Source organism: Lissotriton helveticus, chromosome 3_1, assembly GCF_964261635.1.
Source record: "Lissotriton helveticus chromosome 3_1, aLisHel1.1, whole genome shotgun sequence".
NCBI lineage: Eukaryota > Metazoa > Chordata > Amphibia > Caudata > Salamandridae > Lissotriton > Lissotriton helveticus.
Window position 1 is genome coordinate 854578043 of NC_136061.1, and position 23836 is coordinate 854601878.

At 46.2% G+C, this 23836-nt stretch overlaps 1 protein-coding gene across 1 annotated transcript in view; it reads left to right on the forward strand.

Annotated features, from left to right (window-relative positions):
• LOC144823037 (angiopoietin-2-like) overlaps nt 1-23623 on the forward strand; it is a 269613-nt gene extending 245990 nt beyond the window's left edge. Inside the window, exons 8-9 of the mRNA XM_078681180.1 lie at nt 16447-16577; nt 21220-23623. Of these exons, the coding sequence (XP_078537306.1) occupies nt 16447-16577; nt 21220-21380 (292 nt within the window). The 3' untranslated portion in view covers nt 21381-23623. The remainder of the gene's footprint in view (nt 1-16446; nt 16578-21219) is intronic.
• Nucleotides 23624-23836: the final 213 nt, after the last annotated feature.

Sequence of the window (23836 nt, forward strand, 5' to 3'; positions counted from 1 at the left end):
GAGAAGGTGTGCCGGGCCATGTATAAGCTCTCTTGGGTCCGGCGCACATATAACCAGGCCACCCACCGCTGGACCGATGTCATGGACCGGGAACGGGACTTGCTGGACGCGCTCGGCGTAGAGGTCCCCGGGCTTGGTGAGTAGTAGTAGCTATTCATTTACTACTCTGTTTTATCCGGCTCTGTTATTTGCAAATCTTTGTTCTTTACCAAGAGCAATAATGCTGCCGATTACATTGAGGTAAATTATATTTCAAAATCTTCTATGCATTTCAGGTGCACTGCTCTCCTTCTCAGTAGCCTTGCTTGCTACTATGCTTCTTTGTTTTGTATGTTGTGTTCAGAAGCATTTCATTGGCCTGAGAAATTATGTATGAGTGTAGTGTAAAGATAAGAACTGCGTAATGCTAGACACTAAGGGTCATATTTTCAATTACCGGCGCATCCCTGCAAAGTAGCAGGGATGCGGCAGTAATTGTGTGCCATGCCACCACCACCCATTGGCCCAAAACGTCACAGAAGCCTTACGCATCTGTGCCGTAAAGGCAGCGCATTGCTGGAGTTGCGTGCCAACGATGGCGCAGCTCCAGCAATGCTCTGGGGTACCCTATCTCCCCAATGCTGCATCAAGCCGTACGTCGGCTTCAAGCGCGCAGGGTTTGAGTCATGCATCATTGTCCTAAAAGTGACTGATTGACATCTTGTAGATTTCCCTCAGCCACTTTTAGGATTCGTTCCTGCGCAGGTACGCCCTCCCTTGCGCCGGAACGCCCCCTGATGGCGCAGGGCTTTACAACGTGATGCATCGCCCATATGCCCATATGTGGTTTTTTTTAATATATACGCCGCACCAACACCATGGCGAGTCTTTTGTTCTGCCGCTGCGTCACAAAAGGCACGCAACAATGGAGGAAAATGAGCCGCAAGGGACTTCTAAATCAGCCCCAATAGACTGAAGTCCAGTCCTTCCTTTAGACACATGGCTATAAGAAGAAATAGTGGCGGTGGTGGGTGGATTGATAGTTTGAGTATTCACTGATCTGCAAGCAGGATGGACTTTGTCTGTCACTTCGCGTGCTGCGGACTGCTGCCTGCAGTGCCAGGCCTAGGCAAACCTCTTTAGTAGTCTGTTTATTGAGTTACATAGGAACTTTCTAAGTCAACGTTCCGCAAATCAGGCAATACGAATAACGTAGTATACCACATGAGATAGATCCCGTGGAATAGTTGTCTATCTATTTGCTATTTCTCCAAAATATTTTGTTATTGTTCTTTTGAAATGTTTGATTTGGTTGAAAAATCTCATCCATGTTTTCTGGTTTTTCTTTCTTTCATGTTGTACATCAGCTCCCCCCAAGGGCAAGAGGACACAGGAGGAGGGTGCTGAGGATGCAGGCCAGGATCGGGCAGGCGAGGGCTTCTTTGCTGGCCCCAGTAAGTTTACATTTTAATAAAGAGTACCTATTTTTTCCTAGCGTTCCTCATTCGATTTTTTCTAAATCGTCTTTGATCTTCTTGTAGACTGGATATAAATTCTTATCCTGCCTCGAATATGACTCCCTGTGGTATTACTAGACTATTCTTATTAGTCTGTCTGTGTAGCTAACTAAGATTGGACATTTGGCAATTCCATTGGACTCCCATTCTATTCAGCAATAGCTCTATGCACTGTCTCCTTACTGACTAGATAGTGTGGCAGAGTCATTCAGCTCCCGAAGTCACCGATTATTGATCCCCAATGATCTCTAGATTATCGTACGCAGGACAAGAGAGTACGGAGTCACAGCACAGTCAAGAAGTGTCAGAGGCACTCATGCTTGCAAAAAATTCCAAAACCTTTAGCTCATCCACTCTAGTCTGGAGGAACAAAAACCACAGAGTCTATTTAAGTTTAAAAGCTTTATTAAAAGTAAACACATTTATTAAAATCTACTTTGTCATAAAACTATTTAACTGAAAACGGAAAAGTGGTTAGTGCTGACGATTAATTGGACACATTTCTTGTGGTCGAGCCGAGCTCTCACCTGGTTTGAACTTGATCCTGGTCGTGTTCTTAGGAGTCAAGCTTCTGTCTGTTAGGAGAAAAAGTGGTGCGTGTTAAAAATCAAAAGCAAGCATTCATCAGTTGTGCATAAAAGTGCAGCAAGACAACAGCCTTCCCTGGAAAATGGGACATTTTTACTTTGGAGTAGACAGTCACAAATTATTACATTGTATTCAGTTTTTTTAACATTTTTCCTAGACCAAATATTATATAGTAGTGAGTGGTGTATTCTAACATTCTTAAATGTACTTTGTAGGTGTAACATCTGGTGACGGGGCCAGCGCGGAGGTGGCTGTGTTGGGCGAGGACTCGGCGGACTCTGGGGAGGAGGCGGTGCAAGAGCCGGCGGACGGTCCTGTGGGGGTTCAAACGGTGGTGGCGGAAACAGGTAAGCTATATATTCCTTACTTATTGAGATTGAAGACTGCATAGTGTGCTTTCTGCACGGGTGTATTACAAATCAACCAGGTAGTAGCCTCCTCGAAATGTACTTCGACTTAGCTGTGAAGTTTTTGGTGAGAAGAATCCCAATAAGTTCTTAGACGAACGTGATGGATGGGATGAACGAAAAGCGAAAGAAGGGTGTAAGTAAGTGGGACGCGAACTTGTATGATGGCTAGCAAAGAAGAACGATATGTGTTTGCTTGGCCCCCGAGGTGGCTGGGAAGGAAAGAATATGGTATGGTGCATGGCTGGGTCAATGATGAAGCAAGGATGGGTGGAAGGACAGCAGCCTGGGTGGGTGAAACAGAAACTGTATGTGTGCGTATACTTTGACTGAATGGATGCCTGGAGCATGGTATTCTCTGACTCTTAGATAGCACATGTGTATCTAGAGAGAGTAGATGGTCGCCAGATGAAGTAAGTGTTACCTTGAAGAGCATGTACCACCGCACCCGCACGTCCGTTCCAGTGCAGGGAAGGCAAGGAAAAGAAATTGTAAATGTGTCCAATACTACCATGAATAGTAGCAGTACTTTGTATTGCGTCTGCAATCACAGCATATATCTGGTTATTACGGTGGACACTCCGTACCTCTCTTAATAACTTTAGTTTACTTGTAGTACGTCATTCATGTGTGGGTGTATCACTGTTCACTCAATATTAAGCAAAGCACCTAAAGTCATCCCATATGTCATCAAATACGTCCCATGTGAAGTGATAGATAATCAAATTAGTTAGCTTCTTCATTTTCCTTTTCTAGTACTCATTTGCACTGTAGGGTGAAAGGTAAATTAATTAAGCAGTAGCCCTTGTAACAGAGTATTCTCAGTGCCACCCGTAATAGAAAAGTAATAGCTTCACCACCTGCATGTACTGGACCGGTACAGTAACGCAAGTCTGTCTCACTCATCATGGTGTGCAACTTTTTTTCTCGGGTGCAAGTTCACTGTGCTGTCCATGTCATTCTGCCGGCTTGCATAAGATAACGTACCAATTTCTCTAAACAAGAGAGAAGAAGAAGAATAAGACTGGTGTACTGTCATAGTCGACTGTAATGGAAGTCCATAGTGGTCGTAGAATTTGTTCTTTAAACTACCACTAATGTTAGAGCAAGGATGCAGAAGTGGGAGGTTACATAGATACTGTCCTCAATAGTTATGTACTGTGCTTTCAATTTGCTACTTGTACTGTGACCCAACTTTCGGCTCAATCACTTTGTGTTATTAATGCTAAGGAGCATTGGTTACAGACTATGTCTTTCTTTCTTCATATAGTTGCTCCTTCCAAATCAACAACACGGAGGGAGCAGGCTAGAATGGCCCGGCAACGGAGGCTGGAGGCCACTGTCGCCGAATATCGGCGGCTGGTGGCCCTGGAGGAGGAGGAGGACACGCAGTCGAGCGGGGCAACAACAACATCCTCGACTGTGACCACTGCATCCTCCTCCGTGACTAAGCCAGCGGGACCGAGCCGGGCTAACAAAGACAACCGCCACCGTCAAGCAACAGAAATACCAGCTGCCCCCCACAGGAGCTGCAAGGAACGCCAACGCCGCCTACGAGTCCGAATGTCCAACCTGGAGCAGGAGGTCCTGAAGTATAAGAACTTGGTTAAGGGCCTCCGCTCCGAGCTTGCCACCCTCCGCAAGGAGTATGATGCCCATGCCGCAAAATGCACCAGCACCAGCACCCTCCAGTAGTGGAGTGTCCCTTGCCCTTTTTTTATAGACTTTTGGGGGGTGGGATTTGGGAGTTGGGATCGTTTTGGGACGTTTCAAAGACAATCGTTGGGGTTAGGGTGGGTGAGGGAGATTATTTTGTTAGGGCTACATAAATATATTTTTAAACTTTATCTGACCATACCTGTTTTTTACTGCTTTTCAGTCTGGTGGGTGGGGGGCGGGGGTGTAACAGTAACTTTGTTTTCCTGAACAGTCGTAGGACTTTAGTAGTACAACCGTCAATCTCTTGTCTACTCCGAAATAATACTCCATGATACTACCTCCCACCAAACGCTTATCTTACCTGTAATTTGTGTTAGAAATTAGGGCTAGGCCCAGGGCTGGCTCCACGTGAAATGGGGATTAACGTTGTCAATCCTGGGCGGGTGACATTTCCTCATTGCGGTGGTACTAGTGGTGTGACACAGTGGCAGTTGCATGCCTATGGAAAAAAAGAAAACGAAACCTGGTTTGTCCTTACTGTAGCATTACAACGGTTACGGTACGATCGAGAATATAGCAGGTGACAGACAGAACATGTAGCCTAACAAATGGTAAAGTATTTGCTTGCAAGTATAACTAGTACTTGCGTTGAATTTATTTGACATTGGCTACTACTACTAGAAGATATAGTACTGAAGCTGATTAAGTCTAGAAGATATCCTCGTATTCCTTCACCAGCCTGTTGCTATGACCTTATCCTCCCCAGCAAGTGTGTGGAATTATTGATGTCATTTTAGTCAGACATCAAGCAAAACAACACAAAACAACACAGCCCGGGGGAAGAGGGTTAGGGTTTGTAAAATGGATGGGAATGGGGGTTTCTTTTTGGGTAGGTTTTGTTGAGAGAAGAAAAGAAAAGCAGAGCATGGACAAACAATAATTGAAGATAAAGACAATCTTTGGTTACAAAGTAAAGCTAAAGCTAAGCACATGCAGTCACACTCATAGAATAAAACAATGGATACTGTATCTGTATTGCGTATGTTGTTGGAGTTGTCCTTGAATTTGGTAAGTAAGTTGCATGCAGCAAACAATTCCTCTTATTGGCGGCACTCCTCCATTCCAGCTGACGCTTCGTCCATCAATGTTGGTGACCACTGACAGAAGACACCCTGTCCACTGCCTGCCTGGCGGATGTTGACTGAAACCCGGCCTGTAATTATTGAACGGAAAACAGGAAGTGCTATTACAATACCACTGATAAATAAATAAAAGGTATGTACGCTGTGTGGTTCAAAATGTGACACTTTGATTTCCCTAATAGACAGTACAATATTTTTGAAATTGCGTGCTCTGTCTGAGTCACCTTTTTAAGGATAAATAAGTATGGCCAAAATATTATAGCGGATCTTTCCCCTCAAGGTAGGTGTACTGTAAACTGTGTTTTAGAACAAAATTTGACCTTCCCAGCAATGCTCCCACCAAGACCCTTACTAAAGCCAGTCGCAAAAATGTAGAAGAACCCCAATCAGATCTCCAAAAACGATGCCTAGCAGAAAAATGGTTACAAAACGTACTTTGAAAGTAACAGTAGGCCCAAATACAGACCGTGGATTGTATTCAAACCACTTGCAAGCAAGCAAAAGTATCCATAGCCAGCATCGCTCCAACAGTGCTCTACAACACCAGAACTGCGTTGCAATAGAACCCCCCGAAACACATGCAATTCTGCTGCTAGGGCTAACCCTAACGAACCCTAACTTACAAAAAGTGCCAAAACTGGTGTTTCCTTCAGGATTTTGTCCAAAACACTTCTATCCGGTATTAGACCTTCCCAGGAATGCCCCAGGCAAGACCCGCCAACCCACCCGGAAAAAACCACCCGACAACACCCCCAAACAGCGAAAAAGCTAAATCTCATACTTACAATATCTCTCGGCCTTCGGTCCAAACGCGGCGCTGTGCAGCTAGGTCATCATCATCATCAATCATCATAACTCCTGTTTTCCACCACAGATTTCCTGAAAAGCAAATGCAATCAAGATTAGATTGTCGCAGCAGTGCTTCGACAGAGACCCCGGCCGCAACCCACCCACGAACAGCAGGAAGCCCCCCAAAACGCTACATTGAGCAAGATGACAGAAGAAATAGCAAAAAAATGGCTGTTCCTTCAGGATTTTGTCCAAAACACTTCTATCCGGTATTAGACCTTCCCAGGAATGCCCCAGGCAAGACCCGCCAACCCACCCAGAAAAAACCACCCGACAACACCCCCAAACAGCGAAAAAGCTCAATCTCATACTTACAATATCTCTCGGCCTTCGGTCCAAACGCGGCGCTGTGCAGTTAGGTCATCATCATCATGAATCATCATAACTCCTGTTTTCCACCACGGATTTCCTGAAAAGCAAATGCAATCAAGATTAGATTGTCGCAGCAGTGCTTCGACAGAGACCCCGGCCGCAACCCACCCACGAACAGCAGGAAGCCCCCCAAAACGCTACATTGAGCAAGATGACAGAAGAAATAGCAAAAAAAAGGCTGTTCCTTCAGGATTTTGTCCAAAACACTTCTATCCGGTATTAGACCTTCCCAGGAATGCCCCAGGCAAGACCCGCCAACCCACCCGGAAAAAACCACCCGACAACACCCCCAAACAGCGAAAAAGCTCAATCTCATACTTACAATATCTCTCGGCCTTCGGTCCAAACGCGGCGCTGTGCAGCTAGGTCATCATCATCATCAATCATCATAACTCCTGTTTTCCACCACGGATTTCCTGAAAAGCAAATGCAATCAAGATTAGACTGTCGCAGCAGTGCTCCCAGACACCAAAAATTACCCACAAACACCCGGAACCCCGCCAAAGAGCACCTCAAAGGCAAGCAAGTCAGCAAAAACGGCAAGAAATTTCCACCTCATATTTGGTCCAAAACACTTTTGTCCATTATTAGAGCTTCACAGCAATGGGCCCAAATCCGTCAACTCACCCGCAAAGAAGTACAACACCCCCACAAGTGCTGAGTCTTTCTTCATTGGGCGTAATCCAGCACTCTGCTTTGAGGGAAATCGCATTCTGGAGGAGGAGGATAGAGGAGCATGTTCTTCAGAACTTGTGAACCTGAGGAATGTAGACTGCGGCACCTTCAAATCAATAAGCAAACAAGTGAAGACAGTTCTGATGATGGTCTTGTTTTTGGGATTAGGTGATTAAAGTTTGAATTAAATTAACTGTGCAAAACAAAGAAAGAGAGACACAAAGCACACAGGAATAAAAGTGAATAAGGACGAAAAAGAAAGTTCTTGATTGATTGTCTCATTTTCAGGGCTCGGTGTCAGGGAATAAGAACAAGATTTCGTCATCATACTCTGCGAATTCAGGCTGGATGAGGTCAGTGCCACCGAACAGAGAACAAATCCCCTCATCTACGTTGCCGTCCTCCTCGTCTTCATGCGGCGTGCTTTCTCGTACTTTGTAATCTGGTGGTATGAGGTGCTGATTCATCTTGATCATTGTCAGCCGCTCCACATTGTTGGGCGAGAGGCGGCTCCGTTTGGGAGTTACAATGCCACCAGCAGCACTGAAAACACGTTCAGAAGACACACTTGTGAGTGGGCAAGACAAATAGTTTATAGCCAGGTTGGAGAGCTGTGGCCACAATTGTTTTTTGCCATGCCAATACTGCAATGGCTCATCATTAAGAAAGACCTCTGTTGAGTCATTCAGATAGTCCTGCACCATCGACTCAAGGTCATCAGCGGTTCCTCCACTTTGCTTACTTTTTGCTGTGCCTGTGACTTTTTTTCGAGAACCATACCCAAGCAAACTTAGTCAATCCTCTACAGCAGCCACTGTTTTTGTTGTGTGTGGTGCAGATGATCCAGTTGCCGGTGTCTTTAACGGCTGAGAGGTCACTTCAGCCACAGGTGCAGAAGTGGATTCTTGTGACTGGGGATGGCCTGCTGATGCTGATGCTGATGTACTGGCTTCTCCTTCAATAACCTGCCGTTCTTTTTCAAACCTCTTGGCTGACCAGGCTAACCAATGTTTGTACTTTTGAACATCTGCATCAGCAAAAGGAAAGAATGCTTTGTCTTCCAGCGCCTTTTTGTAGCGTGGATCCAGAATAGTAGCACAAATGTAATGCTGTTCTGAGTTGATCATTTTAAGACGTTCATCACCACGTAGGCGCTCTAATAATTTCTCAGACAAAATAAAATGGTCTTTTTTTTCCCATCTTTTTCAAACTCAGAAGACACCGCCATCAGTTGGTGCTCCAGCATGCACAACAATGGGATAGCTTTTCCCAAATTACAGTCCTCCTGGCTGACTGCACGCGTGAAGAACTCAAAAGGACGAAGCATGTCTGTCAGGCTTTTAACTATGTCCCATTGCGCCGCACCCATCCGCATGTCCTCCTTCTGAGATGTAGCCTCTGTGAAGAAATAGTGATCGAGTACCGTATACTGCTCATACAGACGCTCAAGCATGTAGAAGGTTGAGTTCCAACGTGTTGCCACCTCCTGGATGAGTGCTTTCACTGGCATTCCACGTTGAAGTAGCAGTCTCCGCAGATGCTTCCGGGCCTTAAAAGAATGGCTGAAATGGTTGCACATTTTGCGGCAGGTGGCCATTACCTCGAACGCTGGACTCTGTTTATCACTCAAGAATTTTTGAACTACCAGGTTGATACAGTGCGCCAAACACGACACTCTAAAATGGTCACCCTTCAACATGGCCTTAACTACATTGGCGCCATTATCCGTGGAAACATAACCAATCTTGCGTTTTAGGGGGGATAGCATTTTCAAGACCTTTTTGTTAAACTCTTCCAAAAGGTTTTCTGCTGTGTGACTTTTCTCCAAGCCAAACATGGCTAGTGTTGCATGTTTCCGAGCAGCTTTTAAAACTTTGTCCGGGTCAACACCTGCGTTTAGCTTTGCTTTAACACCTGAAAAAGAGACCCAGTGTGCAGTGATGCACATGTAATCAGCGCCTGCGCCACTGGTCCACATGTCTGTTGTCAGATGTATTGTGTGAACAGCACTCTTCTGCAAAGCTGCCCCAATCGCCTCCAGCACATCTTCATGTAGTGCTGGAACCGCAACTCTGGCAAAATAGAACCGGCTCGGAACCTTCCATTTAGGGCAGAGCGTTGCCACTAATTCAAGAAAACCTACCGCTTCTACAAAAGAAAAAGGTAGAAGGTCCACAGCTAGCATTTTAGCCAGCTTAGTGTTATACAGACGCGTCAGTGGGTGGTTGCGTTCATATGGCACGTCTGAAGTAAGCATTGTTCTAATGTTGCCCTGGACCAAGCATTTACGGGCTGAGAATGACTTCGTTGACCCAATTTTGCTCGCTGGTGAACTTTTGTGCGTTGGTGTCTCACTCGCTCCAACACTCTTAGTGTGCCTCACATTGGGTGTGCTGCTGACAGGGGTACTGGGTGTAAGGGAAGTGTTTGACACGTCTTCTTCCTGCTCGTCATCATCAGATGAAACATCAACGTTTCCTTGAATTCGGCCTTTCTTGATCGCATCTAGGTGCGCAAACCATTTGACAGTGTGCTGTCTCCTAAGATGACCTCTCTGGCCTCCGGTACCATAGTTGGTACCTGGCTTACCACGACTAACTGCTTGCTTACAAATGGTACAAATGGCAAACTTTGGATTTTTTGGACAAACAGTAAAGAAGTCCCAAACTGGGGACTTGAAGTGTCTGTGGGACATGGAGGAGGCGGCGATACTGGTGGTGGTGGTCATGAAGCTAATGCCAGATGAAGTGGAGGATCTGGATTGCCCAACTTTTGTACGTTTTGCACTTTCACCGCCACTAATTAAGGTCGAGGTTGACGGAGGTCTCTTCTTGCCAGAAAGAAATATGGAAGCGGGACGAGTTGGTGTACTACTTAACTCCAATGATTGTGGTGTTTCCACTGCCTCCTCATCGACAACATCATCATCATCATCACGCTCAGCAGCTCTTCGGGCTAGGGTCAAAATGTCTGTGTGCTGCATGCCCGCTGGGGCTGCAGTGACCTTTATGATGACTGGGTCGTCGTTGGCAGAGTCTTCATCAGCAGCAGTATCCGCCACTTCTTGTTGAGACTCATCACACTCCATAACTCTGAGACTTTGGACGAGCTTCCTTTTACGCTTAACTACCTTTGTCGGATCATGGTGTGCCTCACTCTCAGACGGCTGTGGTGCTGGTTCCCAAGTTTGATCCGTATCATCAGAAGGAGGTGTGCTTGAAGAAGATGTAGACACCACCCTTGATCTCTTCCTTGCTAGGGGTGTGGAAGACAATGAAGGATCATCAGGAGGAGTGGCTTCCTCAAATGATACCTCGCCTTGATTGTCGATTTCCTGATGTGCCCCTACTTCGGGAGGAACAACTATTGTGGGCACTTGTGACCCTCCACGCACCTCTGCTTGCGCATCTCCTTGCGCTGCCTCTCCTTCCACATGTACTTGGGCTTGTACTTGCACATGTGATTGTTGTTGCGGCTGTGGTTGTTCAACACTCGTCAGATGAGCTACAACAACCTGTGTTGATTGAGGGACATTGCTGCTGCTTTCTTGCGATGAGCCAACATCACTGGTCGATGGTGATTGAACAACTATACTGGCTGCCTCTGCAGCACTCAAGGGCTTGGACTTAAGTTGGCGTGGTGGTGGTGGTGGCACTGAGCCCAATGGAGCGGGGGTGCTGCTGCCAGCTTGGTCCCCAGCAGATCCCGCTGCTGCTGCTGCAGGCATACTTTTTTTTTTACTCCCAAAAAAAGGGGCGGGCAGCACACCAGTGTCCTTGGTAACTTGCTTCTTCTGCTCCTTACTGGCACCTTTCTTGCTAGAGGAGCTACGGGTTACTTTTTTTGGGGCCATCTTCTTCAGAGCAGGTCAGCAGGCAGCAGTTGCACGAGTTGCAGAGGGTTCTGTGTCCAGACGTGACGTCGCGTGACGTTATGCTGCACACACACACCGCTGCAGGACTTCTTCCTGGCACTGGTGGTTCTCTTGAGTCTTTTTGTGCACCTAAAAGCAATGGAAGACAGAGGAACATCAGTTCAGTTATACACCATGATGTTTACATTAAAGAGAGTGAGACCACACCACAGGCACACTCAGTCCATGCACCACCACCCCTGGGCAAAAGGCCACACCAGCAGCCCCCCAAAAACGACAAAAAACAATAAAATAAGCACAATCCCAGCCCATCCATGGCCTCAATTATGTTTAAATTCAAGAAGACACCCCACAGAAAGACTAGGCCCATGCAACACTCAGCACCCCTGGGCAAAGGGCCCCACCAGCAGGCCCAAAAAAACGACAAAAAACAATAAAATCAGCACAATCCCAGCCCATCCATGGCCTCAATGGTGTTTAAATTCAAGAAGACACCCCTCAGAAACACTAGGCCCATGCAACACTCACTACCCCTGGGCATAATGGATGAAAAGTAGGCAAAATAAGTGCAGGCCTCAGACACTGCCTCTCCTCAAAATGGCCCCTTACACCCCAAGCACATGTTGCCTGTACCAGCCAGCACTCAAAATGGCCACCACCACCACCCACATGGCCAGTCCACATCAACAGTACACCCCCCAAAAACAGAAAAACAGCCAGAAATCACCACATTCCAATGCCATCCATGATGTTTACATTAAAGAGAGTGAGACCACACCACAGGCACACTCAGTCCATGCACCACCACCCCTGGGCAAAAGGCCACACCAGCAGCCCCCCAAAAACGACCAAAAACAATAAAATAAGCACAATCCCAGCCCATCCATGGCCTCAATTATGTTTAAATTCAAGAAGACACCCCACAGAAAGACTAGGCCCATGCAACACTCACCACCCCTGGGCAAAGGGCCCCACCAGCAGGCCCAAAAAAACGACAAAAAACAATAAAATCAGCACAATCCCAGCCCATCCATGGCCTCAATGGTGTTTAAATTCAAGAAGACACCCCTCAGAAACACTAGGCCCATGCAACACTCACTACCCCTGGGCATAATGGATGAAAAGTAGGCAAAATAAGTGCAGGCTTCAGACACTGCCTCTCCTCAAAATGGCCCCTTACACCCCAAGCACATGTTGCCTGTACCAGCCAGCACTCAAGATGGCCACCACCACCACCCACATGGCCAGTCCACATCAACAGTACACCCCCAAAAAACAGAAAAACAGCCAGAAATCACCACAATCCAATGCCATCCATGATGTTTACATTAAAGAGAGTGAGACCACACCACAGGCACACTCAGTCCATGCACCACCACCCCTGGGCAAAAGGCCACACCAGCAGCCCCCCAAAAACGACAAAAACAATAAAATAAGCACAATCCCAGCCCATCCATGGCCTCAATTATGTTTAAATTCAAGAAGACACCCCACAGAAAGACTAGGCCCATGCAACACTCACCACCCCTGGGCAAAGGGCCCCACCAGCAGGCCCAAAAAAATGACAAAAAACAATAAAATCAGCACAATCCCAGCCCATCCATGGCCTCAATGGTGTTTAAATTCAAGAAGACACCCCTCAGAAACACTAGGCCCATGCAACACTCACTACCCCTGGGCATAATGGATGAAAAGTAGGCAAAATAAGTGCAGGCCTCAGACACTGCCTCTCCTCAAAATGGCCCCTTACACCCCAAGCACATGTTGCCTGTACCAGCCAGCACTCAAGATGGCCACCACCACCACACACATGGCCAGTCCACATCAACAGTACACCCCCAAAAAACAGAAAAACAGCCAGAAATCACCACAATCCAATGCCATCCATGATGTTTACATTAAAGAGAGTGAGACCACACCACAGGCACACTCAGTCCATGCACCACCACCCCTGGGCAAAAGGCCACACCAGCAGCCCCCCAAAAACGACCAAAAACAATAAAATAAGCACAATCCCAGCCCATCCATGGCCTCAATTATGTTTAAATTCAAGAAGACACCCCACAGAAAGACTAGGCCCATGCAACACTCACCACCCCTGGGCAAAGGGCCCCACCAGCAGGCCCAAAAAAACGACAAAAAACAATAAAATCAGCACAATCCCAGCCCATCCATGGCCTCAATGGTGTTTAAATTCAAGAAGACACCCCTCAGAAACACTAGGCCCATGCAACACTCACTACCCCTGGGCATAATGGATGAAAAGTAGGCAAAATAAGTGCAGGCCTCAGACACTGCCTCTCCTCAAAATGGCCCCTTTCACCCCAAGCACATGTTGCCTTATATTCAAGAAGACACCCCACAGAAAGACTAGGCCCATGCAACACTCACCACCCCTGGGCAAAGGGCCACACCAGCAGGCCCAAAAAAGGACAAAAAACAGCACAATCCCAGCCCATCCATGGCCTCAATGGTGTTTAAATTCAACAAAACAGTTGTATCATGCACCCCTAACCAACCCTGGTCCTACTGGATACTGTGGCTTGCAGCAACTGTAATGCCCCAAACAAACTTACTTGTGAAAGTTGATTTCTAATCCAAAAGTGATCCAAAGACAGTCAAAAAGGCCTCAAATCCAAATATCCAGCAGCACCCACAAAAAGTAATCCTTCCAGCTCCAGATCCAAATGAAAGTGACCAGGAGATGGACAAAGCACTGGGAGGAGCCTGCTGGACAGGAACAGGAAGTTGGAGACTGTGGGGCACTTCCTTCCTCCCCCCCCCCAAAATGGACTCCTTGCAAAAAAAAAGGCCATGCAAATGTCAACCTGAGGAGTGATTCTGATAAAAATCATAATTTTCTGAAGGTTTATCCTGTTTGCTGGTGATTTTCTTGTGCGAAATTGCAAAATCTCTATTTCGCAAGTGCGAGATTGTTCCTTTCCGCCGCAACTACGTGTTCGCAATTGCGAACTCTCGCGAGTTGTGCTGTGCAAGGTGGCAAGCCGCGATTACGTATTCGCGGGCGCCAAACTCCCGCGGGAACACGCAGCAAGATCTAAAATGGTGCGTCACTTGCAAAGAAAAACAACTCGGCAAACGCTAAATGACGGAAAGTGAACGCCGTGCACCACGCCGCGCGCCGCAACCAAGCCGCAACCAAGCAAAAAATCCGCCGCGAGCTGATTCACGGATTTTCGACAAATTCGCGAGCGCTCGCGGATTGCGAATTTGCCGAAAATCCGAAAAATCCGCGAGCGGAGCGGATTTTACGCCCATGCTTAGTCACAGTGTCTGTGCTGATCCTCCAGTGTGATCTCACCACCACACCGTGTTGCAACACCTCTATCTGCTGAAATAATATTTGTTTCAATATTTGAAAGCGCAAAGTCTCTTTCTTCCCATTGCATGGATGTAGCACCTGGAACCACAATGTACCAACATGCAGCATAGTGGCCTCCCCCCACTTCCGCTTGCACCCCTGCAAGCTCTAATGCCCAGTCAAGCGATGCTGCACCCCACGCAGAGCCCTGGTCGGTGTGCAACCAGAGATGGCAAACACTAACTTTGAAAAAACACTACACCCACGTCCGAATAAAAGTTGTTGATGCAATCTGGCGGTATTGGTCATATGACCTGGTGCCCAAAGAATTAAAGACTGTAAATAAACTTGGGTGGTGCAATGTTTTTTTGTCTCTTCAAAGTGATATTTTGCTATCTGCTATCCCTGGCGCAGGAGCATCGATAGTTTCCTTTGTGGACAATCTTGTGCCAGGTGCTGTTTGCAGAAAGTGGTTGTCGTTTCTGACCGTGCTCTTATTGCACAGGCGTGGGTGACCTACTGGCCCGGTGACTCCAGCAGCCAGTCAGGGGTTTATTAAAATATCTGATTTCCCTTTAAGCGGACATGGCTTCCACACCAGTGAGGCACATTGGCTTTAGTGATTTTCAAGCATGGCACCAGGTGGCAGGGGCTCTAATCGCAGCATCTCTAGTAGAAGACATTTTAAGATCCTTGTTGTGGTGAAAGTCCTTCTCAAGGCTTGGGAAGCTGCCCCAGCCTGCCCTGTTGTCAGGTCTCGCCTGGCGTTAGCAGCGTGCATGCGCTGCTCCCGCCATGCGAGGGATTCTTGGAATCAGTAGGGTTCCAGAAGTCGTGTCTCAGCTCCTCCTGCAATTTTCATTTGTGCCTGTCATTTGTTGTCATGGATTATGCTAAACATAGTGTAGTGATTGCACCGGAGGCGTTTTAATCCCTCCTGGTTGCCACTCTGCACTCTTTTGGCCCCACCCACCGGGATTGTATCTTCTACTTTTGAGGGGAGACAGTGTCTCTTAATAAGCCGCTAAGCACTTTTTTTGGGGTATTACTGCGTTTATCTTGAACAATGGCTGAAGCGCCTTTCATTTCTCTGGCGCGGCTTGTTTTTCTTTGGCATTCTGCTCCAAGCACGAGCGAAATGCTTTCACTTTTGCACTTACTGAAGCTTCCCCAGCCGTCCACTAGTGAAACACTCCTCTGGACACCGTGCTTCATCTTTTTTCACGGCTCCTGTTTTGTTTGCTTCATTTCATCGATAGGCACTATGTTTTTAAAATTATTTTTTAGAATGCAGCTTGTTTTGTATGCTTTCGAAGTCGTGGCTGACCCGCTTTTGCTGAATGCAGAGTGTTTTGTGTGCTTTGAGACGCATTTGCTGCTGCCAGTTTAAAGTCAGTTTAAAGTTCTATTAAAGCTGCTTGCTCCTGATCGTGTCTCCATTTTGAGACTCACTGACGTGCTTTCTCTGTGAGATGCCTCCCATTTACCGCGCTTACAAAAGCTTCTCTAGCCGTCCACTGGTCAAACACTCCTCCCGCCTCCAGCCCTCCTCCTCCCAGCACAAACACACACAACGCTTTTAATGCTGTCACTGGGGATTGTTATCCGAGTGGCGCTAGAAAGGAACCGTGTTCTCTGTTACAAATAACATGGCGCTGTGATAATACCAGGGCACTCTCATGTGGGGGGGAGGGGCTTCTGGTAGCGCCCCTTCTGCAGCAGGGTGGGGGATGTTAGCGGCTTCCAGACTCACTCTGGATCATTTGAAAGAGGGGGTGGAGGAAGGGGGATGGAGGCGGGCCCAGGGGGCGCTGCAGTCTGTGATGGGTTAGCAGAGAGGGTCTGTTTTTGTAACACTGAGACATTCTTGACACACTAATCTCAGTATGGGTGACATTTTCAAAACTGATAGCGTTTAATTTTTAAAAATTTACAGACCTTTGTGCGTGCATTGCTCACGGTAAAGGCATATATGGGAAAGAGGAACATAGCGCTAGGCGGGGAAGGGAGACATCGGATGCTGTGTTTCAATGAATGCTGACCTGGTTCTCTTCTCTGGCAGGCTGCACATCAGGGGCTACAGTGGCACGGCCGGGAGGGCCAGCAGTTTCAGTCCCACGGGCACGGATTTCAGCACCCAGGACGCGGACCATGACAGGTGCAGCTGCAAGTGTGCGCTGATGGCATCTGGAGGTAAATGGAGAGCCATTGATGACTATTTTTTTCTTTTGCAGTTTGATATAGGTATTGGAGCACTTTACTTGAGCACAGTTACATTACACAAGGTCACATTCCTTTTTGTAGGTACTGGGAGAGGTAAATCAGCGCAAAATCTTTCTGTCCGATTTACTTTCCAACACTAAACTTGTTTAGCATTGGCAATAACGTGAAAGCAATGCAAAGCAGCACTGCTTTGCATTAGTCAGCAACAAAGGGGCGGACAAAAAGTGGTGCATGGGCGGTCCCATGCAGCCACCCAGTTTCTGACGCTAAACCCAATTAACTAAATAAAGTAGACAGGGTTTAGCGTCAGAAAATAGAGCACCCTTCAAACAGGCGCTATGAAGGAGAAATGCTTTTTTTCCCTTTATTTTCTGGCTTCACTTGTGTGCTGCACTGTACAGCATACATACAAAGAGGCGACATTTTTTAAATTAGTCTAAGCATAGCATTTTGAATCCTTCCAGTACAAAAACCTATGCTAGACTCATGGAGACACCTTTCCACTATGGTGCAACAGTGTCTCTGTGGCGCACGGCAGGTGATTTCAGTGCCAGCACTAGGGAGAGAGGAGGCGAGCGCCATATTTCAGTAAATTTGGCGCTCTCCTCCTCTCTCCTCACACAGTGCAGCATTTGTGGCTGCTGCACTGCACTGCGTGAGTAAGTGGTAAATCTGGCCCGAGTGATTTGCCCAGAATCACATAATGTTGAGCTGGTAATAACACCCGATTCCTCTGTTCCTAGGTCACAGTGCTGGCCTCTTTGATGGGTGTGGGGCTATTGAAAGGAAGTAAAACCCAAAGTGGTTAGTTATTATGGGTTCGCCAGGCTTTGCACGGCGCCGCACAATTTTGTGCTGCACCTTTAGGGTTTTATCCAAGTGCATTCATGCAATGCTTTGTCGCTTTGCACTACTCAAGCGTGCATTCCAAACCTTAGTAAATAAACCTCTATGTTTGTGTTCGTGGTGGGGTTTGATGTGGTGTACAGTTCTGTAAAACCAATGTGCCTACGTAGGCGGATAGTTAGCTAGTGATGGGTGCATATGTGAGTAAAAAACGATTTTCAAAGTACGCATATGTGGTGTGCGAACTTACAAAATGACATGGGCAGTCACGCCATAGCCTGTTTTTTTAAATTCTTCTTTAGCCATGCAGCACAGCATTGGAGATGCTGTACAGCATTGCTAAAATCCATTGGTAAAGACAGTTTGGCCCTATCGTCTTTGCCAATGCTTGTTTTTGTCAGTATAACTTGACAACAAGGCGGAAACTCCTTGCAAATAAAACTGTGGGGTCCAGTCACTGAGAGCAAGGCAGAATTGCAGTGTCATTAAATTGAGGGCCACAAATACTAAAATCAAGACAAACCCTCATTAGAACCCAAACAGAAATTCTGACACTATTAGAAAGACAGAATTACACTTTAATTAAAACTAACAGCCGAGTCTGGAGGCTCAGTGAACTAATGCATCCACTGTAGGGACCTGTGTTCGATCTCATGGTCACAGGTTCAAATCCTGGCGGTTCCGCTCAGCCTTTCATCCACCTGAGGTCAATAAAATGAGTACCATTGAGTTGGGTAACAATAAACATCTGTTATTCAGCGGCAAGATACCCATGGGTGAACGTGCGCTGTACAAATAAACATGTTATGAGGGGCTAAGACTTTGGCGGCCGGACAGAACCCCTCTATTTACAAGTGAGATGCCAGTAAGGAGGCAGCAAGACAGCCCAAGCTGTCATTGATGTCTTTTTTTGGGAGGGTGGGACTCGGGAGTGAAGGCTTGCTCAGAGTTGAACTGTTCTGGTTAGGAAACGGGAATTCGGCAGCCCCCGCATATCAAACGCGATACATTATTTTGCGTGAATACATCTAATGACACACTTGAAATGGAAGCGAAATGCACGTGCCTGTCTGAGGGAATGGACATACGTGAGCTCTGATGGAGGCCTTGGCAGTGTCTGTGTGCAGCGTAGAAAATGAACAAAACCTATGCAATTTATATAAAGAGAATAGTGTTTAGTGAGTGATATCTTTATCATAGGTAGAAGTCGGGTGACTGAGCGGGGGTCTGCAAGGAGTCATGTGTAACTCCAGTCAGTGAATACACAAGAACATGTCCACATGAGCTCTTGTGTGTTCACCAACAGGCGAGTGTGGGAGCCGAAGACTCCTTTGAATTATGTGGTATTCCTCTTTACGGGGCATATCAGCAACAACCGGCGATAATTATCGCTAAGCGCACGTTGTGCTAGGATAATTATCGCCGGCTATCGCTGGATTCTATCACGGAGATAGCGTGCTATTACCAGCGCTTATCTCCAAAGCGATAGAAATCCAAGCTTTAGCTACGGAACTGTGCGATTATTGCTGGAAATCCAGCGATAATTGCACTGCGACAGGCAATACCTTGCTGATAGGGCAGGGTGGACTAACCCATAATATCCACCTCCCATAGGATATTATGGCTTAGTCAGATTTGAAGCAGGCATAATGAAACCGCGTTAAGCACGGTTAGCATTACTTTTAAAATCGCTAAGCAGGTTAGTGATATCCTTGTTGATTGGAGTAATGTTGGTTAGCGACATTCTCCATGTAAGTTTGGCAAGGTATGCCCACTTTACATCTCATTAGAGATGCAAAGCTGGGCATTGGAGGAAAGGGCGCTAAGGCAAGGATTCACAGTATAGCGTGACCTTGCTGATAAGGCAATATGATTATCGCCGCTTTTCGCCCAAAAACGGACGCAAAAGCGGCGATAATTGTTTTACGCTGCCTTGATGATATGCCCCTAAGTGAGGATTTGAGTGAGTGCACCAAGTGCTTCGAATGGGAAAATAGAAGTGCAGGTTCTCTGTGCCACACTACTTGCTTGAGAAGTGCCGGTACTCTCCAATTAAAAGTATTACATTTCACTTGAGAAGTACTGGTACTATGCCTCTCAAAATAAAAAAAAGTGCTTGTATTCAGTACCGCACAGTACCATTCCATTTAAAGCACTCAGTGTGCCTGCATACTTATGGGGTATTCCTTATAAATAAGTGCTAGTGTGTCTTTGTGGAATTATGAGGTGTGTCCTTTAGGTGATAACTAGATTGAGTGCTCCCTCCGAGTGATGTGGTATCCCTCTACAGATTATGACTGGAGTTAGTGAGTGAGTGAGTGAAGTCGTCTCCTTCAAGTTTTAGTCTCCGACTTGTGTGGTACCCCATTCTGGGTGTGTTCTTAAGTGAGTGTCTCCTCTCAGTTATTTAGACTCCCCCCCTCGAACTTCAAATAAAGGACGGCTGAAATGAGTGCCTCCTCTGAATGATGAGATATCTCCCTATAGGGGAGTGTCATGTCGGCGACGTGATAAACATAGACACATAAACAACAGCAGGTTCTAGGGCACCCCAGATCACCCTCTGGGCACTAGTCACTTCTTGCAGGGACAGGAAATGAGGCAGAGGAGGGGAACGAGCATGGTTGGGGGTCAGGACGCTGAAGACCCAACATGGTGAGAGGCCAGCCGCACCAGAAGTAGATAAGTGTATGTTTAGGGTGGATGGAGAATAAAGGCAACCTGCTTACTGAGAGCGTGAACAGTATCTATGCTTGAGGCCGCTTAGCCCTGCTGCCTGGCATGAAACCTGGTGATCTCACACTGAGGTCTGCTGTGAGTGCATCCTCCAAGTTATATGATAATCTATAGGTGAAAACTGAATGAGTGTCGCTTTTATGTTTCCCAAACTTTAAGTAGGTCGCGAGCCGATTTTTAGTAGGTTACGAAAGTCCAGGCAATAAATAAAAATGCCTTTAAATTCTGTATTTATCTTTTCCCATGTGCTGCGCTTTAAAGACATGGGTGAAATGTCAGGCAATATCTTCTGACCAATTTGCTACTTATTTTTTTTTAACATGGGGATTGGTGTTTACAAACTCCTCTCGCTCTGCTATCAGAATGAGAAGAGAAAAGAAAAGTGGATTATATGATAATCTTGCTGGGGTACAGGGAGAGTGAAAGGAAAGGCTCTAAAATGAATTGTTCAGTAGTTAGGAAAGCAAAAAAGAAGCACTTTGTTTTTTTTATTTGGAAGCGTAATAGAAACTAAGATTTTAGTAGGATCAAACAAATCAAAAAACTTATCTTTGTGATGCACAAATGATAACTATTCACTGAAACAACCCGATTTCCGCACATGATCATTTGTGTGCAATATACTTTTATCAGTAAAATTGCATACATGTGTAAATTTAGTAGCCATTTCAATTGACAATGTGCTGTCTGTAAATCACATTGCGAGACCCCATGATGCTTTAGTTACATTAAAAAAATCACCTGCCTAGTGTCCATTAAAGCAAGCAGGGTTGCAAAAGTTTGTTGTTCTAAAAATTGGGTTGTGGTTCTAAAAGTTTTGTGAAGCACTGAATTAGAGAATTGGTTAGACTGTGTGTAATTCTGAGTTATGTGATAACCTCCTATAGGTGAGGACTGGAGGGCGCATCTCTCAGTTACTTTGTATCTTGTTGTAGGTGAAATCTTACAAGTGTCTGTTATCTGCATGTTGTTGCGTTTCTTGAGCCTGTCCCCATGGCTCCAGTAACCACACTCTTCTCCTTCCCCACAGGGTGGTGGTTCGATGCCTGCGGCCCCTCCAACCTGAACGGTGTTTACTATCCCGGCAGCCAGCACCCAGTTAAGTACAATGGCATGAAGTGGCACTACTGGAAGGGCCCTAGCCATGGCCTGAAGAGCACAGTCATGATGGTTCGGCCGGCTGGTTTCTGAGAGTGGTCAGGACAAGGACGGGGCAATGAGCCTGGCGTGGAGGCGCGACGCCTCCCATGAGGACTCTACCATGCAGTATGAACTGTAGGGCCAAGCCCTACAACAACAGCTGGTCCTTTCTGGATGCTCTGCTCCTTTGCTTATTTTGGTGATTCGAGGTCAGGAAGCCTCGCGCTTGAAAATCTGAGAACTTGTGTATGGCCGCCTGTGCTTCTCACCCTTCCGTACTGCGGCTCTCGCACTCTCATGCTGGTTCACAGCACTGCCAACAGGGCCACTGTTGACGTTCTTGATATTGTAGCCACCATGATTACCAGCTGCACTCTACATACCGAACCCCTCTTACCCAGTGGCATTACTGAATCCCCAAACACTCTCGTTGGGGACCAGACATGTAAAGAGACAGAGCCAAGAACCATCTCACCACTTCGGAAGCTGCCCGCCTACCCTGAGGTATTTTGGAAAGGAGAGGTCCTAGAAGCCATGATATTCCACCAGAACGACAGCCAACCTTCTTAACGCGGGTCGCAGACCGCTCATCGAGATCTTCCATTGAAATATCAGTTTCCTGACACCAGAACTACTCAAACACTTCTGACAAGTCAACCCCACTCTACTTTCAGTTAAAAGGCAAGACCAGGGCTGGAGACTGTGATCAAGGTCAAGAATCACTTGGACGTTCCGAGGACGCGAGGATCTATTTCAGTCGAGCGGACATTTTTTACAATGGACTCTACTCCCCAGGCCCAAAACAGAGCACTCCAGATTACTGCATCCCTTGGCAGTAGGACTTTCAAACAACATTTATGTCCAGTACTATGACACACTGTTGGCAACGGTGCAAATTGCTGCCATGTTACTACTGTTGCTTCTTATTTTCCAATATTAGACCTCTAGGTCGAAGCCTATTAGTACAAAATCAAACTGAAAACATTTAGTCGAATTTTTTTTTTAGAGGAAACACTTTTTTTATTAAAAGATAATAAAACTTTCACAGTATTAGTAACATAAAGTTTTTTATTGTACCTTATGGCCCAGTGAAGCAGATTACATCTCGGGTCTGTGATGAGTATCCTGCAGCACATATTCAAATAGCAATGCATGCAGGCCTGACATACATTCTTAGAAGCATATGTTTCGGAAAAACAAAACATACTAAATGTGGTGTGTAATGTAAAGGGTATTTTTCGAACAACATGTGTAGATTAACAAGTTTCGATCAAATGGTACTTCGGCTCCTTCCTTACCTTAATCATGCCTGCATCCCTTGGTTCTATCTCCTTTTGTTATTCATCCACCTAGCATACTACAGGGCATAATTACAAGCCTGAACGCCACCAGAGCGTTGCGCCATTCCCCATATTTACACGGTGGCGCTAAGCCACTTGACGTGGCTCAATGCCACAATGTAAATATGACCCTTTCCACCGTTGTCAGCTGCAGTAAAGGGGAAGGCAATGGTTGTTGCTGTGGGTGTTCCACTGCAACAGTTATTGCTTTTTGATGCTGCTCCAGATTTACAAGGCTAGGGCCGTGCCAAAAACTAAGGCCAGGTAATACTTGGTCAAAGGATGGTGATCGAAGGATAAATTATTCCTTCCTCCTTGTTTTTTGCTCTTTCTATGTGTGCTGTATTTAGAAAGAGCAACTAATCGCCCCTGCAGCCCAGGCACCCTTTCAACATGGCACAAGGGTGCCTGCGCTGGTGCTAAACAGCTTTTTTAGCGCAAACACAGGGTTGCGCCATATTTTTGTAAATACAGTGCATCCCTGTGTTTTGAAAATGTCGGAGCATGACGTTGCCAAATTTGGCGTAACACAGCGCTCTGGCATTTTCTTGCAAATATCCCCCTTCATGTTCCCTGCTCCTTGATGTAGCGATCTGTTCCAGGTGAGTTGCTTCCTCCTAGATAAGTGTCTTGTTGTGGAATAAAAGAATAGCCCTTTTTATTCCAGTACCCATCTGTGTTTATGCGAAACACACATACTGATATCATCATAACTTATAAAAGAAAGAAAAGTATTGATCTCCTTTGATATATGTATTTTTTAAGGTTAATATGAAATGTGTATTTCAAACTCCACAGGAAACTGTGAGTTATGTTGTAAAAATCTACCTGGCACACACTTCATGGTATGTGCTGCATATGTACGTTACCTGCCTGTTCATCAAATTGTGGGTGTGATTGAAAGCTGTATTTTGTTGACTAGTGCATTTGGTAATAAAGAGAGTTTTTGCTTTGCCTCTGTCCTTTTATATGGATATCTGATGACACTCATTTATTTTAAGAGATACATTTACACTTATAATTATTTATAACATGTATATAGATTTACATGCGGACCACTAGGTAACAGGGTGACAGCCAAAGAAAGGTGAGACTTTTAAAGGAAAGCCACATTATGCATGATTTTCAAGGTGCGCGCATACAGCATGTGTGTGCTGTGCCCCCAGA